At 36.2% G+C, this 19,516-nt stretch overlaps 2 protein-coding genes across 2 annotated transcripts; both read right to left on the bottom strand.

The window, feature by feature from the left end:
• Positions 1 to 96: 96 nt before the first annotated feature.
• Positions 97 to 1,691, bottom strand: LOC126374625 (farnesyl pyrophosphate synthase-like). Its single transcript, XM_050021315.1, has 5 exons — positions 1,455 to 1,691; positions 1,124 to 1,264; positions 886 to 1,059; positions 517 to 750; positions 97 to 444 (listed from the first exon to the last, which is right to left on the bottom strand). Exons 1-5 carry the CDS (start codon positions 1,611 to 1,613, stop codon positions 97 to 99), a joined length of 1,056 nt encoding a protein of 351 aa, XP_049877272.1. The 5' UTR covers positions 1,614 to 1,691.
• A 749-nt stretch (positions 1,692 to 2,440) lies between these two features.
• LOC126374264 (uncharacterized) lies at positions 2,441 to 19,278 on the bottom strand. The gene is made up of 11 exons (XM_050020783.1): positions 18,934 to 19,278; positions 17,543 to 17,711; positions 14,087 to 14,227; positions 11,939 to 12,142; positions 9,386 to 9,625; positions 8,817 to 9,119; positions 6,798 to 6,935; positions 6,408 to 6,548; positions 5,614 to 5,817; positions 4,814 to 5,053; positions 2,441 to 4,571 (listed from the first exon to the last, which is right to left on the bottom strand). Exons 1-11 carry the CDS (start codon positions 19,125 to 19,127, stop codon positions 4,233 to 4,235), a joined length of 2,313 nt encoding a protein of 770 aa, XP_049876740.1. The 5' UTR covers positions 19,128 to 19,278; the 3' UTR covers positions 2,441 to 4,232.
• Between the last annotated feature and the right edge of the window lie 238 nt (positions 19,279 to 19,516).

The following is a 19,516-nucleotide window of genomic DNA, read 5'->3' as shown; positions in this document are numbered from 1 at the left end:
TATCTTGTTGTAGGTACTTGATAAGTTTCCAAACACTGTGTATAATACTAAAAATGAAAACATTTTCTATTAGCTGGTTGGTAAAATATTTACAATTTATTTTTGATTAATCGCATCAAGAACATCTAAAAACAATTTCGGTGACAATGCAGTCCCACTCAATCTCTCCTTCTTGCATTTGCTCAAAATTGTTTCTGTAATCTTTGTCTTTTCTTCTTTGTATATTTTCGGAAGGCCTATTTGATCGTATAGAAACTTCACACGTTCAATGTGTGCCGGTTGGCTGCTTCCGTAGCAAGAAGTGAACACCACACGTTGTGCTGGAGTGAACCGCTGCAACGCGGCGACTGCGGGCCAACAGAACTTGCCTTGGCGAATGTCCCCACTGAAGTTAGGTATTCCCAAATCGTCGTACTCTTCGCCGTAGACGTCTAGAAAGTCCGCCTGCAAAGAAGGGTTTTTATTTCAAGTCGATTTCAACATTGATTTTATTATCTATTGACTATAATAGCTCACCTGTATTTGATACAGTCTTCCTAAATCCGAGCATATATTGGTCACTTGCTGGTGTGAGAATTTGTCGTCCATATTAAGCATTCTCATGCTCAGAAGTATAGGCAATTTGAAGCAATGAAATGTGGTCTTGTACTCGATGATTCTATTGTATTGCTCCATATTAAAGTGGTTGTATGTTTTGCTTTTCATACTCGCACGGTCTAAATATTGTCCATACGCAATATTCAGAAATGCCTGCATATAAATAAAAAAAATATACTTTTATACAAATGGTTGGGTCATGCTCTATCTAGGCCCAGACTAACACGACTAGTCATACGTTTTACGGATTAGGAATTTCTGTGTTAAGAGAATAATCACTTGTCTTACCTTATCGAAAAGTGGTACGAAATCCACATACAATTTGTCCGCAAAATTAGCTTTGATGACTTCATATATGCAGCTTCTACATAAACTAGCATCGTAGGCGTGCCAACAAGAGTTACCTTGATTCCTAAGTCCATACATTTCTATGTCTTCTAAAATCTTGGAATATGAATGGACCTGGAAATAAATAATTACACTTGTATTAATTGTCTGTAATATCATATTATTTTGAATAACTTACCAACTCAACACTCCAAGCTAAAGTTTTAATCTCCTTGGATGTCTTTTCTGTGTGAGTTTCAGGTTTTATTAGAGTTTCATATGCAAATATTGTGAATATTCCACTGAGTTTCCGCTTATCATTTGCACTATGTTCTGTAATCTGGAAACGTTTACCAAATTCATACATAACAATTCATGGACTAGTGTGAAATATTATTATTTTAAATATTTTTAATTGAAATATACTAGGATTATGATTTATATTGATTTCGAATTTATGTAGCTCTGTGACTACTAGAATATAAACATATTGTGTGATCACCTTCAAATACAAGAAATCGCTTACCTACCTTTTTAACAGTCTCCATCATTTTTGAAGTAGCGTCGTCGTTAGGGACACTATTTAATACATTTGGTAACCATTTCTCGAAATTTAAGTGTGTCTTTTGAGAGAGCAAGTTTGATTCTTTTCTTCGAGATTCCTGGAACACCCTGTAACTAGACAACATAATATGTGTATAGATAGTTAGGTACTGTACCTACATATGGATTGAGTTTGGTATCTCCTCCGTCACCCGACTAGTCGATTCTTGAAGCGTAAACTTCTCCCAAGGTAAGTCCAGACACTGGAAAAAACGAAACTACTTACAAGTTACGATTCTTCGTTAAGTTCTTGATATTAAACTTAGAATATATATTTGTGTACATTATGAACAGAAAGCTTGACGTCTGTTTACTCCAAAAACATTTACAGTTTAAAACGAATACCTACAGGTCTCGAATAACTTATTTTTAGTTACAAATTCAAAAGAATTAACTGAATACAAAATTATGCACTTGGTACATATCAGACAAGCAGCAAGCAACTACTATAAAGATCTTGGAATAATTAAGATTTTCTCCGATAAGGTTCATATTTAAATTGTAAGTACTGTGACTCTAAATATATTTTTTCAATAGGAGTACATCCTGTGCAAAGATGCAAGAGATTATCAGAAATATTATGCAGGAGGAGTCTATTCTGCGTGATAATTATCGGTCTAAGGTTTGAACCATATTTAGCAACAAGGAACCCCATGCGCGCGCCAGCGGCCCGCCGCTTTGTGCGCATTCCCGCTTTAACAAATGACAGTTCTGAATGACAAAAAGTGATAGAAGTAAGGAAAATGCGACGCGATGCCAACCAGATGTAGTAACAAAGTCTGCCTCAACCCATTTTTATTTACTCTGGGTTGCTATTGCAACCACTTCTGGATAGTTCTCCTAGTATAAACTGGTTCTCTTGCCATATGTGGGTAAGGGTTAATATGCAACTAATGAAATAGACATCTATACATCAGTTTGATAATATTGTATTTTAATTAAGTATAAATATTACAACAGTTCCAAATAAAACTAGAGTCATAAACTTAAAGTTAGATACCGTCAAGGAAAGAAAGAATCGCTGGGAAGAATCAAGTTAATGTAATATAATAAATAACAGCATTATAATAAAAATTAATGTTCTTTATCGCCAAAGGTCCGTGTTGCTCTATGTTTATCGCCTCTTAATAGACAATTATAAAAATGGGTACTATTTATTTAAGACTTATACAGGTCCGTTTTCATCGATACATTGTATACTATCACATCTATATACACAGGCTTGATCCTAGGTGAAGGTACTCAGTATATTCTTCTTCTATCGTGTGGGTTATGAGGTGGATTACCAAGCTCCGCAACCCTGGTGTCAGGGTCATTATTGAGCCGCCAAAGGCCCCTGACATGGCTCATGTAACGATTAATAACGTCAGTAAGTAGTAACCGGGACCAACGGCTCAGCTTACTTTCGGACAATCAGGTGATCAGCCTGTAATGTCCTAACTAAACTAGGGATCACAAAGTTTTTGTGATAAGTCCCCACCGGGATTCGAAGATGAATATTATGCAAGTGCTATTATATCGCCCGGGGTAGCTTTCATACAAATGTATACATGGTGACGCAGTGAGTTATGTCGTAGGGCCCTTAGACTTATTTGTTATTCGACCTGTAGGCTCTGCACGACAACCGCGCCGCGCGCGGTGCGAATTGTATCGAAGCCATCTCGATAACCACAATAGCCGTTTGACGTCCATCTGCGTAGATAGCATTCGTATCGTTTATTGGTCGAAGCGCTCCATATAATTCGCGCCGCGCACGGCGCGGTTATCATGCAGGCCCGGCTGGATATTCAGTATGAGACAATAATGTCGGCTGTAACCATAGACAACACAGGCCTCCTGCGATTGTAACTTAACTAGTCTATGACTAATCGTGAGGTATAAAACGACTTGAGACTCAGTCCTTGGATATTAAACATAGCAGCTTGTTGATAAAACACGTAGATATGACCTGAATCTCTTGAAAAAATGAACTATCCTAATATTAATGGTTAGGCTTATTAGAATCTCAGAAGCAGGCCCTAAGTAATGAGGGGCTTTCCAGGTTAAGTTCCCCACAGAAAATATAGATCGCGCTGCATAGCTGCCTTCGTTTTTCTAATTTCATGGACAACAACAGACGTATGCATCTTTTATCCTTGTTTTTGGGTATAAACGATGACCCTTGTATTAACTTGTTACACCCAGACACAACATTTCTTCCATCCATTATTACTCTGATCAAAATAAAGAAAAGCAATGTAGGTAGCAACAATTCTATACCATATCTGATCCAAATATCAAGCAGCAGTTATTTTTATGTTATGCCTCTGCCATTACACTATATTTTTTAATAATTATATCCCTGAGTAATGAGAAAATTACTTTTATATTGTTGTTGGGAACTTAGCCTGGAAAATCACTTACTTGATATATCATATAAATCGGCCCAGATACCAAGTTCTTAAGGCACCTGAGTTTTATCAACAACACGATGTCTATAAATTCCAATAACTTATTTTACTTATAATACAAATTTATACAAGTTTATCCCTTTAAATATATGCTTTTTATTTATTTATTTTTCAATATGTATAAAATCCCACTTTTTATAATTGTTTTTATTTATTAACTATTAAAATAAAATTCAGAGCACCTACACCCAAGGGTGATAATTAAGATATTTCTTCAAATATTTGAGCAGTTTTCAATTGGTAACATTAGATACGTTAGTGTTTCCTTTTGTATATCATATCGACAAGCCTGTAAAATAGTTTTGTCAGGTTTGTATCGCGGCCAAGTTCTTGTGTTTTGCGTATGATGTCGTCATATAGCGCACGCTCTTGTTTCGCGTATATTTCTGGTAAGCGCAGTTCTTCGTAGAGCGCTTTGATTTTAGCGATGTGTTCGGGCTCCTTGCTAGCATAGCACTCCTCGAAGAGAGTTCTCTGCGCTGGGGTGCAGAGTTGGAGCGCGGTCACGGCGGGCCAACAACACTTCCCCTCTTGGATATCTGTGCCCTTTTTCCCTGTCGCCGATTCGTCGCAGAAGTTGTCGATGTAATCGTCCTGAAAATTAAACAAATTAAGTTTTTTTTTTAATCCAGCTAATATTATACAGGTTACGCAAATTAAACCTTTCCTTACTCCCTGTACTGTATAAGAGCATAACATAGAAAGAACTAAGTACCCAGGCTTCACAATTTTGTTAGACCAATGCGTCAATTTGCGTGTTGTGTGTCATGTGTGAATGTTTGTGTAATGTGATTGTCACTCTTCTAGTTAAATTAAAAATGGTGAAGTAAACATACCTGTATTTGGAAAAGTTTCCCAATATCAAGGCAGATGTCGTCTGCCTTCTTTCGTGTCGTTTTATCCGTGATGTTGGCTAGAAGCAGTCCGAGGGACACCGGCAGACGGATCGTGTAGAACGCAGTCTTGTACTTGACGATAGATTCGTATCTTTCTACCGTGAATAGACTGTAGTTTTTCTTGTTGCCAGTTGCGGTCCATAGGTCTAGATGCTGACCGGCTGACGTTAACAGCGTAGCCTGGAAATAAAAAAATAATAATATTATAACTATAACTCAAAACTGCGTGGCAGGCAGAATTCTGGTCGTATTAAATGGTCGGAATAGTTATTACCCAGTTAGGTGAGACATAAACATATTCTGCGATTGAATAAGAATAAGAATAAAATAAATTGACGGCTTTTTATATGGACACCTCAATATTCAATTGCATTTTCCCCTGCCAGTCAGTTGAGTATAGTCCACAGACATAAATACATCCATAACTACTTTTAACATCATCATCAGCCGTACGACGCCCACTGCTGGGCATAGGCCTCCCTCAAGGATCTCCACGGCGATCGGTCCTGCGCTGCCCGCATCCAGCGGCTACTTTTAACATTGACATTTAAATTGTAAGTACGCACGCACGCACGCCCGCACACACACTAAGGGTCGAACCACATGTTGCTGCACCTCACAGCTATCCTTTTTCGTTACACAGAACCGTTATTTGTTAGAACGAGAGAGACCAACCGCACGCGGCAGAATCGACGAGGTGATAGCGTTTACCCCTAACTCTCACTGAAGCTCATACTTACTTCTTGGAAAATATTCACGAGGCTAGTATAATGCGGGTGCTGTAGAAAGTGGACCCGTAGCACCTCATACATGGAGCAGTAGACTAGGATAGAGTCGTTGATGGCGTTGAGTCCGATGTCGGGCAACCGGTACCAGCACGGCACCCCGCGCCGTGTCGAAGACCCGTCTATTATGTCGTCCATCATCAAGAAGTAAGCCTGCAACTGGTTACCATAATAGTGAAATTATTTGGTAAAATAGAAATGAATCTGCTGCACCGTTCAATTCATTTCAAAACAACTTTATTGCACATAGATAAACATACCAGATAGGACAAATACATAAGAGAAAGAAGAGGTAGTTTCCAACTAGTCAAATCAGTTACTTTTTATTAAACGTCAAAACACGAAATTACTATGGAATTTGTATGAAAAAGCACAGTGTGACATCATAGAAAAACGTGATGAAATGTCGGACTTATTATTGCGTTTTTCTTGATTGAAATTCATAAATAAAAAGAAAATGTTTTTTGTTAGTCTTAGATCTGTTTTTATATAGTAATCAGAATTTCATAATTTATCTTGCATCTAGTACACAACCCAATTATTCGCAAAATGGCTCTAAACATTTTCGAAAACCAATACAGGAATGTGTATGAATAATGGTATTAATCAACCTTAATGCACTATAGACAAGTGACTTGCTAACTAAGCCTATTATTAACAGGACTTGTTAATCGTGTTTGACTGTCTTCATGGAACATTTTCTTTTTAAAACAAGCCACAAGTCACTAACAAAATTCAATTTTCCTTACCATTTCTACACACCAACCAAGAATTCTGGCTGATCGCAGGGACTCCTCTGTAATGTTTTCAGGTTTTTCTGACATTTCATATGCAAATACTGTTGCCACGCCTCTGTTTTTCTTCCCTCCAGCCAAATTGTAATCCAATATCTAGAAAATATGGAAAATAAATATTTAAGGTCAAGTAGAAGTCATGTGTTGTAAGATCATTGATCACTCTCAACAACTGAATTTAATCTTGCGCCACCCAAAGGCTGCTAACACAAGTACGGTAGTGGGATCTGAAAAATGACTGTAATTTTGTATGAAGCAGGCCATTCTGTAGGTAAGTGACTTCAATTTTGTTGGGAATATTACAAGATATTAACATTACAAAAGGTACATTGGAGCATGTATTACCTTCTTTATCCAAGTAGCCACCTCTGGTACCTCTGCAAATTTCTCATTGGAAGAAAGTGTGTTGATTATAATGGGCAGCACATCTTGAAATGTTTCCTTTTCTTTTGTCTCTGACACAGATACATTTGTGGACAGCATGTTGCAACCCAATGGTTTTACAATCCTGGAAAAATGTATTTAAGTAAAATGTTTCTTTATTGTATTTTATCATAAATAAGCATTTTTCTTCATGAGATATAATTATATTATCATAGTAAAGTGTATTAGGCAAAAATTTAATCCATTTAATAGACAAATTCTTTTACTGAGCACAACAATGAGAATCAATATGTATCTATATGTATGATTGAATACCTTTTTGACAAAACTAGGGTATATGTACTTAACATGCGATTAAAAGTGTTTAATAGCATTATTAACTTTTTACTGAGTGATGAACTAGCACACTTATTAAAGTGTACCCTACAACCATTCCATGATGACATAAAAAGAAGTTAGTTTAGACTCATATTCATATTCAAATAGGTATATTTGAGTTTCAATAAGAATTACTACAAAAGATTTATCTGATCCAAGAAATATTTATCTTCGGGTCACACAGTCATAATTGTATTCAACACATTATGTTGCATTGAGAATAACAATGGCAGTTATGAATATTTAGTGAATAAGTAACAAACTTTTTTTATTAATTAAAATTAACTTTAAATGACTATGGCAAAGGAAAAAGTAAGTTTTATAGAATAAAGAAAAATATTAGGTATAATTTTGATGTTATGTAGATATTATATCTCATTCTAATAATAAGTTTAATATAATATTTGCAAGTTTTAAGATTTGCATTTTAAAAAGAAATTAGAACTTACCTTGGATTGTGAAGATATTTAGTACATGACATAAATCTAGTACTTTTATTCATAAAACGTAAAAAATTTGGGCTATTCATGTTGGAATTCTTATGCTTGTCCTAACAAAACTTTCACTGACCGAAATGATGTCCAAAATTTTGAATATAAAATTCAACTTTCACGGCACTTTAACCACTACACAACGATAACCTGTTGACAACGATATTACTTTCAGTCGAACTGTTAGAATACAAATTTATTAATGAATCATTAAATAATCGTATGTTGCATATAGGTAAAATTGCAAATTTTTCGGTCCACAAACCACTAATCCGCCAGCTGAATGTCAAATGATGCGTTTATGCTTTTCGCAGCGAGTACTCGTTGATGCAGTAGTAAGAAAAAGATAACAATGGCAAGATATGCCGTTTACCTATATCGTCAAGCACTATAATTATAAGAAAAATAAAACGCAATCTTAGTATTTCTATTCCCTACTAGATGGCAAATTCCGAAACCAGGATGAGTTAGAGGTTCTACTACTCATTACTAGATGGCGGTAAATTAACCATGTTAGTCATTTTTAGTTTTTCATAAAGACATCCCGAGTCCCGAATGGAACCGAATTTATAAACAAAAAATTCTGTACATTTTGTTTTTTTTTTGATTTCCTAAAGTGTTTTTCAATTCTTATATTTTAGGTATTAAAATAATAATTGATTTAAATAATTAACTTTTTTATTTACACAATTTAGTACTTACATATATTTCAATAACAAAATGTCAAATACTTATATTTTTGTCTAGACTAGATTATCGTCCTGCGAATACGTAGCTAGGTATGTATATTTTTGCGTTTCCCTTTTACTTTTGCAGTAAGTACAATAACATTACATATTATAGATATTATAATCGATACAGTTTTAGCCACAATTAATCTAATTGCTAATAAATAAGTAATGATAAAAACTTATTACACAAAGAATTTCATTGTCGCAATTATTTCCAGACTAACAAAAATGTATTTTAAATTGATTTTAGGTTTTTCCTTCTAATTATTTCTAAAATTTATTACAAATGCTATATTAATCGTAACATAAGTATAAATAATGAAGATCTATAACTGATAGGTACGAATCTAGACACTTCGTCGGAAGATATTGTCAAGGATTTTGAAGAAAAGGTCGTGTGGTAGTCCACGGGTGACTTGTTGGATTTGTGTCCTAAGGAGATCGTATGTGGCTTCTTCGTAGACTGAGAAAGTGTGTGGTAGTTGTAGGTCTTCGTAGAGATCCTTTATCTTGGCGACGTCTGCGGGGTTGGCGCTGGCGTAGTGCGCCTCCATGATCTCCTTCTGGGCCGGTGTCGCCCGCTGCAGAGCTACTACTGCTAGCCACGTGCACTTTCCGTCTTGGATGTCGGTTCCGTTCTTGCCTGTGACGGTGGGGTCTCCGAAGCAATCTAAGAAATCGTCCTGTAAAGAAAGTAAGTAGATCGGACTAAGTATTTTGCTTTTGAAATTAAAGGCGTAGGTTGATATCAATAGTTTCAAAAACTTCGGGAGCATACATTAGACATTTATTTATTTATTTATTTAGACATTGTGCAGCTTGGTATATAATTATGTTTACGTGCAAGAGGCGTCTACGTCGAGTTCCTGTTATATACTTTTCATTAAGTGCCTGCAAATTTTAAGTCACTTCATTTGCTAAAATCTTTCCTAATGATCTTAAAACTTACTTGGATCTGGAAGAACTCTCCCATCTCTAGAAGAATAGTCTTGGCCTGTCTGTGTGTCTCTGGGTCTTCAACTCCGGCCATCAGAAGCGCCAGGCTGACCGGCATTTGGAAGGTGTAGTAGGCTGTCTTATACTTCGTGATCGCTTCATAGTTCTCCATCGTGAACTGTGATAGGTCCGGCTTCTCCGTGCGATTGATAGATTTCTCTAAGTAGTGGCCTACTGAGCATTTCACTAGCATCTGCGGACAATGATAAGTATATGAATTTACTGTTTAAACACAAGACAAAACAAGTACGTACTTGTTTGATACGTATCAGAGACATTCTGCAGTCTTGGTTTGATAAGGTCACTATATCTATTAGATCACTATGATCTTCTTCTATCGTATGGGTTGTGAGATGGAGTACCAACCCCATCAACCCTGGTGTCAGGGTTAGTATTGAGCCGCCAAAGGTCCTTGACATGGCTCATGAAGCGACTACTAAACTTGCATCAGTAAGTAGAAACCAGGACCAACGGCTTAACGTGCCTTCCGAAGCACGGATCATCTTACTTTCGGACAATCTGGTGATCAGCCGGGATTTGAACCCGGGACCTCCGGATCGTGAGCCGAACGCTCAAACCACTACACCACGGAGGCCGTTGATGATCACTATGATGAACTGCTAGTGCTTATGATTATGTCAAAACCATCATGTTTTAAATACTTAAGTACCCTTAATTGTATAGGTAAGTTATGTACGCCGTAATTATCATATATATATTAGTCACAATACCGTAACCTTATAAATGTAAAATGTTTTAATATATGTGATGTGGTTGTACTTTATAAATAAAAAAAATATCATAGAACACCAAAATATTTTCGTCTTTGTTTCCTTCTCGGAGCTCAAACAGGCATCAGAAAACATTTGATTGACTCGATGCTGGCCTTTAAACGGTCCATACGGAGTGTTTCCTCCTGTTCCAATTGATGAGGGCAACTACGTAGGTACTTCAAGTCCTAATACCTACCATCAATCAATATTAATGTTGTCGTTATCTATTATGAATTCTGATTGTATTTAATCATAAGTCACGTTTTTGAAAGCGCGCGTGCAAACGGTCGGTTAATTTATTTGCAATAACAAGTTTTAAATAAGTCGAATCAATTTTTTTTTTTGTAATTTATTAGCTATCTACACTACACTGAAACCGCTTTGGACACCGCCAGTTTGAGATAGCAGCACCGAAGGTACTTATTGAGAAAAAAGCTGCGGATACAATTAGTTCGCCATCAATTCCTGGCCGTTATGAAAGTAGCAATTACGGTCGAATAACTTCGCTTAAGTATGCCGATAACTATATTAGTTCTTGAAAAATTTGTTAGCTAGGTTTAGATGTCCTTAGCTCAGATTTCAATCTTTTAGGGGTACCAGCTGACTCGTAGTAAATATGCCACAGCCTGAAACTACATATTTGTAGATGTGAACTAATATTGTCATATACTTATATATATTTAGGGTTATACAAAACCTAATCTTCAAAAATGACCCGTTTGATAGGCTTTCGGCTGCAATTTTACCACTTTTTACAGGTTTTATATAGTTTTCTAATTTCTTGTTGTTGGCTGCAAGTTGGCTGCAGAGTATGCCAGTGAACTTTTTATCATTGCAGAGGACCTATTAGCTTTCGTCTCACTGATTGTTATTTTATTAGTTTTTGAATACTTACTTAGATTAAATTAATAGGTAGGGAGCATAATACTGCATTTTAATATCCTAATTTATTAAGTACGTCATGAGAAACAAACGCGTCAATACTAACTGAAGAAGGATTCAAGGTCTAAGAAGACGATAGTCTGATACACTTGGCATAATTTATTATTATAAGTAAGTAAGTAGATAATTTAATGGCGGCAGTATTTTATATGTGATAATTTAATAGGCGATAGAATAAAAAGCTGATGTTCTTTGTAAACACTACAATTACCAATAAACATTCGATTTATAGACAAATAAGTCCTTCCTGTACCTATAGTAATAATAATAAATTTCAATGAATTATTAATGTTTTGCTTGTTCCATTTTATGGCTTTCGTATTCAGAAACTAAATGCTTAAAAATACCTAATAAAATTAAATAAATATAGAAGCATTGTTTACTAATAACGTCATTTTCTCTATACTTCAAAGGAGTAGTTTTTACCGAGTTAGGTACCTACATACCTACGTACAATTTACAGTATGCCTATGGAACGGCCTCTGTAATCCATTGGTTGAGCGTCGTATGATCCGGATCTTCCGGTTTCGAATCCCGGTGGGGACATAATACAAAAATCACAATGTGGTCCCTAGTTTGGTTTAGACATTACAGACTTACCACCCGGTTATCCGAAAGTAAGATGATCCGTGCTTCAGAACATGAAGCTATCGGTCCCGGCTACTATTGACCTAAGTCTGCAGTCGTTACATGCTCAATAGTAAGCCTGACACCAGGGTCGATGAAGTCGGTTATTGGCCCCACAACCCACACACCACTTTTATTGCACTTTGACTTTTTTTACTGCTTACCTCGTTAAACATCTCAAGCACGTTCTTGTAGTAGGGCTTAGCGCCGAAGTGTCGTTTCAACGTGGAGTACATAGCGGACTGCACCAACGCTGCGTCGTTGACGCCGCTGAGGCCGACCTCAGGCCGCGTGTGCCAGCACGGCGTGTCGCGGCGCATCGCTGTACCCTCCATTATGTCGTTCAACAACATCTGTTGGGTGTGGAACTGGAAACAAAGATATTAGCGTAAATAAAGATAAGTGTGATTTAAAATGTTAGAGAATTATTAGAAGAAACGCCCCATACGACTTTTAAAATCCAAAACTCATTGTTTAAAACTATTGTACTTATCTGGAAAACTGGGCTTTACAAGTCTATGGAAAACAGATCACGAGTTTGCCTATGCGCAGCAGAGGTAGGTACGGTAGTTAGTAGTTAATAACTTATTTTAGCTCGGAGGAGCTCGGTGGCGCAACGGTAAACACGCTCGGTCTGCGATTGTTGAAGTTAAGCAACGTTCGCAAAGGCCGGTCATAGGTGACCACAAAAAAAATCATCTCGAGCTCCTCCATGCTTCGGAAGGCACCTTAAGCCGTTGGTCCCGGCTGCTTTAGCAGTCGTTAATAACCACCAATTCGCACTGTGCCCCCGTGGTGGTTTAAGGCCCAATCTCCCTATCCATCCATAGGGAAGGCCCGTGCCCCAGCAGTGGGGACGTTAATCGGATGATGATGATGAACTTATTTTAGAGTATGTAGGATAAAACAACAAATTTAAGATTTGTAGGCACGTATCTACAATACAGAGATGAGATAGTCTAAACCTAAATAGGTTGGTAACTTTGTATGTTAATAATACTACGGTAAATCTATAATAAGTCACGTATAAAAATGTCTTCTGCCTACTTTGTAACTATGCTTCTTTGTTTTATAAAGATTCCGGCATATTGCGTTGCCGATTGTATAATTGATTAGCACCTGTAACTGCGTGTTTCGCGGAGTTTTGGACAATTAGAACGGATGAACTAAGTGGTATAGGTAGGTAGACCATATATGTACTTACTTATATTATAAAGGAATATTTAGGAATGGTCTTAACTAAACGTGATGCTAATATTTAAATAAGTACCATTTTAATACATTTGCTCTTTTCTATAGGTACTTACGTTATCAATGTATGGGATTTATTGATAAAATAGCAACTGTTTTTTATATCAGTGGGTTTGGAAGTGCTTAAGTTTCAAGGTCAGTGACTGCGAATGTGATAAAAGTCTTCATGCTGGCTAACTTTATATTTTATGGACGTGTATAATAATAAGCAAACCGGTTTTGTTTTTTTCTATAAAATGTTACGCAATAGACTAGGTTGATACGCAATAAGTTGAAGCTGTTGAAGTTAGTAGTTAGTGTTAGGTATTTATTATACTTATTTCTTTTATTGTTTAAGAGGTGGTTTCTATATTATATATTTAAATACAAGATTTTATTTAATTTTAATAGTTTTAAACATGTTCTCATGGAACTAGTTTTGCAACAAAATCCTTTTATAGCCAATAAATAGCTTTTCGTTTTGGATAACATAAGATGGACTTTGTCAGCGGTCTTCATTTTTTATCGGGCACAATTATTATATTTTATTGTTTATTATTGTCGGTTACAAATACGTGCAGATTAAGAAACTGCACTTTGGATTATTCTAAATTTAATCTTATGTTGTGAACCACGAGCAAAACACATGGAAATCGAGTTTCTACTTTTTCATTAAAGTGACTGATTCATAAAATTCAATTTATATTAACTACTATTTATATAAAGCCCATATTATTCAAGTATCTATTCTTCTTATTCATTACATTTTCAAGTACCTATTTAATAAAATATCAACAAAATATTTATATTTACGTTATCGTGAAGAACAAGAGATCTCGTTGATGTCTTTTGTATGCACTAAAGTTCAATTTGTAACGTATTTTTAAATAATTTCGAGTTTTAAAAGCTAAAATATAGTTTTAGGTTGAGTATGATTTTGTATACTTAGTGTCATCACCCTCCCTATTGCCGAAAAATGTCATTGATGAAGATTTCACCTAAGTACATCGATTACCTGGGATCTAACAATGGGGTTTGGATTTTAAAAGGACATTCGGCCTTACGACTTACTCAGTACTTACCATCTCAACACACCACCCCATGATGTTAGCAAGGTGGACATTCTCAGGGGTCATATTCTCCGGTTTCTCCAACATCTTGTAAGCGAGGACTGTGGCCAGTCCGCGGTTCTTCTTGCCATTCGGGACGTTGTATTGTAACAGCTGTAAGAATAACGGCTTGTTAATCAAGTTGGTAATTTTATTTGAGACACCCGTGATGTGGACACTGGCGCATTATGGATATGAGGATGGACTGTTTAAAAAACTTTGTCTCTTTTCATGCGGATTTAACCCATCGAGCCGATAATGTGTTTGTGTTCTGCATGCATGAATTAAGTAAATTATATTTCGGCATAAAAGAATCCGTACTAGTACACGTAGGTACTTTGAAGCAAAAGATTATAGATAAATAGTATGAAGATTATCTTCTGGGAATGAAGGAAAACGACATTGTTGTTGAATTCCTATTTAATTGGAAAATATCAGAACTATTTTATCCTCCCTGCATTACTTTATAAAATCACTTGGGAAAATACTGTAATAATTAGTTCAATTGTCCGCTATACTAGCTGTGTACTATAAAACCAACTGCAAAGCACATTCAATATCGTGGGATAAAATTTACCTAGTACCTATATAATTTAAATTAACTATGTAGAACATCACCGGTACAAAGACAATAATTTGTAAATATACATATAACATAACAAATACTTTAATGCACTAAAACAGGAAAATATAAAACATATATTATGGTCTTTGTAAAAAATGTGTTTGCAGGTGTTTTCTTTGTTTTGAATTGAGGATGTACAGTCATGTCAACTGGCGCCCGCCGCACGCGCATACATGTAGCATGGAATGATGTCATCAAAACAACACTAAAATCGAAGGCATGCTGTACATACATAAAGCACATGTATAAGAACACGCAATTGCGATTAGAACCGCGAAACGTTACCGCGAATATGTATTTACTTATTACGCGATTAGTTTTTTGACTTGACTTATTAGATTTGCCGCCTGGGAAATTAACTACTTGGCCGGAATTACGCCTTTTTCAAGTTTTCCCTTAAAAAGTACTTTCAAGTATGTTTGTATCTTTAGGTCTTAGAAAAGAAATAAATAATTCTTCAATAACAGTTCAATAGATAGATAACGTGACCTCAAAGCCTAGCTTATCAGTTTTATGATAAGCACTTTAAAAAAATTGATCCTTTTGTACACAGATTTATCGACTGTTTTTCTATTTTTACTCATTCCAATGTTTTTAGTAAACACCTAGATATTTCTATGCTATTTTTAACTTTGAATATGTTGTAATCTACTAAAGGACTACGACCAGCATAATGTAATGGACTTATTATTTTATAACCGATGCTCTGTACGTCTTGTAGGTGGTATTCTTGGGTCTATGCGGCACCACCATGGCTGCAGTTCGTCATATTTCACCTTAAAATACAAAAACCAAAAGTATTTGCAAGTAGTCTTGACTTGAGGATCTGTACACCCCAAAAAGATGCATGCGTGGTTAAGTTCGTGTGGGTGCAATATTTTTATATATTAGTCCTAATGCTAAAGTTATCAGCCCACACGTTGGTGGCTGAAAACAACGTTATCAAACAATTCTAACATTTCTTATCAAATTGTTACCACGCATCGGGTGCACTCGTAATTGCGAACATGTGTTCGGTAAAGGCCATGTCTAAAAATAGAATTCTAGTCTTCAACCTGGCGATATCCTAACTGGTTTTCTAACTAGGTATAGATTGGCTGTAGCCTGAATTGAGAAGTTTTTACTGCGGTTCAGCTATATCTGGCTTTATACATCATGTGCTAGAATTGAAATTTAATTGTCCGTTGTTTTACGACCTAGATTATTGATGCGAAGCACTAGCGGGAAGGCCTAATACAATTAAAAAAGAATTTATTTTAAGAATTTATGAATGAAATAGCTACCTATAGCTGTTTTCAGAATTCTACTAGTGTCAATACCAGGGGTCATTTTAGGTGGCTCAAAATTATGTAATTGTGTGAGTAACACACTACCAAAGTCAAAACGATTCTATCCAAAAAATATTTAAGTAATTTATTTGTTTTATAAAAAAAACTTAGTGATTTTATGGCCGTAATGGTTAAAATAAGTAATTCTGATTGTAAATTACTTATATGTATGTGTAGTTTGGAGTCCAGAAATCGGAATCCGTCGCGTCGTTTGCGCAGTGTTATAAGTATGTTCTGATGATTGTAAACAGGAAGTTGTCTATGGTGTTATTAAACAAATCCACGGTTAAGTATACAGAAATATTTGTTCTATTTGTCTTGACACAAAAAGGGCAAAGATCATTTATACCAATTACTAAATAAACGACTAAAAACAAAATAACTACCTACTTTATTATTTTGAACTAAATAAGTAATTAATAACTACTTACATACTTTTTTATTATACTTACCTGCCTGCCTTTCAGAAAAAAGAAATACAAATTGGAGATGTCCTTAGAAAAGGTTTAATACGATCTACTTTGAACCGGCGTGCGTGGATGAAACGATTGATGAATGTGGAGGAAGCAAGAAGGTCAGGATCGACACAAATGGAATTCCATAGTCCTGCTTACCCCGGTGGGAAAGAGCCGTGAATTTAAGTATATATGTATGTAGAAAGAAATAGGTATGTAATAATAACACCCGATGTTTGTGAAGATTTATTATGACGTAAAATAAATACGAAAACGACGTTTTATTTAGTTTAGATATCATACAACATTTGCTATTCACGATTGTAGACCGTATCTGTTAAAGCGAATAATATATTAGTGGATAAATATGTAACTAATAGGGCACGTCAGGTGCTAATGAGCTCTAATCTAATTTACTTATTTATATAGAGGTAGTTACTTAGGAATTCGTAAATATTTTCGTTTAGAAGTACCTGTTTGGAGGTGTGTCTCCATGAAAGCTGCCGTAATGTGACTTGCCTATTAGCAACAAGGTTTCTTCAGGTACTCAAGTAATTAGATGTAACGTTTCTACTAATTATTTATTCAGACTAGATTGAAAAATAGTTGAACTGATAAGACCAGCAAAGAAAAACAAAATCCCCGATTTATATATGTTCGAGGATTAGAACGCTTTGTAACGGATAACGTACGAAGTGTTTAAAGGCAATCTCACAAATTTATATCACCTTTATACCTATTTAAAATCACTCGCTAAATATTGATAGAATTGTTATTAGCTATTACCTACTTTTTATGTTTTAAACATTGATGTTTAAGGGCTGCTGCTAGATTCATATGTACGCTACCATGACTTACTACGAGTACCTCATAAGCAGTACCAACAAAGTCACATAGTGACAAACACAGAAAACTTCAAGTTGACTTGCAGTAACAAACAAAATGAACCCTCATGACAAATGGACACGATCAAGCATTCCCAAAAGATAATCAAAAGAGCACTAACACAGCAATAACGTACCTTAGCCAGCCATTGGGCCGCATGAGGCACGTCATTGTGCTTGCCGGACTCCGTGAGGTCCCGGATGATGTCCGGGAAGCAAGCCATGAACTCCCGAGACTGGTCCTTGGACACCGCCAGCCCGCGGGCCGCCAGCGGCATCTGCTGCCCAGTCAGGGTGGACAGGTATCTGCAGTGCCAAACTTGGCGTCAGCACTCAATAGGACACTTTTATTTACAAACTAAATTCATCTTTGTCTCCAGCGATATACATTGTACTTATACCTTTCCGGCTTTTAGGCAGTTGTGTTAGTGGCATCTTAAGTCTTTGGGTAGATAGCGTATCATATCTGAGTACTTATTTTTTCAAATATATCACCTGCTACTGGTGTGACAAAATCATGGTAAGAATTATTTTAGCAAACCATATTTGGGTAAGTACTATGAGACTTTGTCAAACCGATAGAATGCGATATATTTCAGACTCTTAAGCGCATCATTTATTTGTTACTAGATAATTGAGCAGTAATCATCAGTGAGACAATTTTCTTTTCTACCTACTGTTGCATCCGATGTTTTACATTATTACCAACGTTTTTAACATACACGGGTCTGGAAAGTACATGTTAGGTACGTCTATTTGTAATCCAACAATTCCTGTTTCCTACATTTTATTTGATACAAATATAGATTGAATATCAGCCTTAGGTAGGCCATGAAATCAACAAAATATTTGGTAGATGGTCATCTTCTATACGAAATTTATTTTAAAATGAAACTTATCCAGGTAGGAGCTGTAACAGATCTTTTTTTAACAAACTGTCTTTAAAAATATCAAGTTGTTGAAACTATGTCAACAAGTGTTGCTCAATCTGTTGATGTAGCAACAACAGGCTGATAATTACTTCAGAGGAACGAACAATTGCCTGATAACATACCTATTTCCGTAATTGTCGTTAAGTACCTACTTCATTGATTCAATATTACCTATAAGCAATAATACATAAGCTATTAATTAAGACATTTTATCAGTTAGCGAAATATTGAGTGAGATAAAACAAAACCACGCATCTGAAACGTGCGTTTAGTATAATGATGGAAGGCGACTCGACCGGCAACTTTTTATGTTTTTTCTTATCCTTATTTATACAACTGACGACAAGACTACAAGAGCCATCGGCATGTATAGTCGATCAAATCACGCACCGGTCGCGTGGATTCAGTAGGTACCTAGGTAGTTGAAAGTCAGGTGTGGAGAATTTGTAATGTTAATTCTGTAGTAGAGTTACATTACGGTGAATATTAGCATAAGCAGGGACACGTCTAAAGCTAAAAGTCTATAGATACGTAGCGAATGTTGTATACGGCTTCGGTTACGCAAACTCGCACTCCGGTTACTGGAGTTCACTGACCTGTGATATTTCTGCAACTTCAGCAGCTTCTTGGTGCCGATGGCCTCGTCGGCCTGCTGGGCGCTGCCGGCCTGGTCGAGCCGCGGCACCATCGCGTCCGAGTTGGTCACGCTCGTAGTCTTGCTGATTTGCCGGCGGATCTCATTCTTGTAAATTTGCAGGATCTTGTCCAAGCTCTTCTTCGTTGAGAACATTTTTCAATTCAGTAATTCGCTAATGCGTAAGTTCGATACAAAAACTGAGACGCTTAAATGGGGCGTCAAAGTTTTAATTGATGGGAGTGGGAGAAGTTTCCGTAGCAAAGTGTCGTGTGGTCGCGGCGAGTACGTCGGACTGACTGATTCTTTGTTATGTTTTGCTGCCTCCTCCTTGCCGGTTTCACTCCACTCAAAATAAGCTATAGAGTCGTCTGTAATGTTTACATCTGTTTTATCTATATCGATATTTTTATCAGTTGATGTTGAATATTTTTTGTGCAGTTTTTTCTTTGCATTTATATTTTGCTCATCTATATTGTACTTGACGTTATCGGCTGTAGTGTTTATAGTTTTTGTCATAGCTGTATAGAACTTAGATATTTGTG

The sequence above is a fragment of the Pectinophora gossypiella genome, chromosome 17 (genome assembly GCF_024362695.1).
Source record: "Pectinophora gossypiella chromosome 17, ilPecGoss1.1, whole genome shotgun sequence".
Classification (NCBI taxonomy): Eukaryota; Metazoa; Arthropoda; class Insecta; order Lepidoptera; family Gelechiidae; genus Pectinophora; species Pectinophora gossypiella.
This window is presented reverse-complemented; position numbering and strand designations above follow the sequence as displayed.

Coding starts and splice junctions, on each gene's coding strand:
- LOC126374625 (XM_050021315.1), bottom strand. CDS start 1,613: ATGTTGTCTAGTTACAGGGTGTTCCAGGAATCTCGAAGAAAAGAATCA. Junction 1,265..1,454: donor TGATGGAGACTGTTAAAAAG/GTAGGTAAGCGA, acceptor AAACGTTTCCAG/ATTACAGAACATAGTGCAAA. Junction 1,060..1,123: donor TAGCTTGGAGTGTTGAGTTG/GTAAGTTATTCA, acceptor ATTTATTTCCAG/GTCCATTCATATTCCAAGAT.
- LOC126374264 (XM_050020783.1), bottom strand. CDS start 19,127: ATGTTCTCAACGAAGAAGAGCTTGGACAAGATCCTGCAAATTTACAAG. Junction 9,626..11,938: donor TGCTTGAGATGTTTAACGAG/GTAAGCAGTAAA, acceptor CATTGTCCGCAG/ATGCTAGTGAAATGCTCAGT. Junction 5,818..6,407: donor TTGGTTGGTGTGTAGAAATG/GTAAGGAAAATT, acceptor TATGGTAACCAG/TTGCAGGCTTACTTCTTGAT.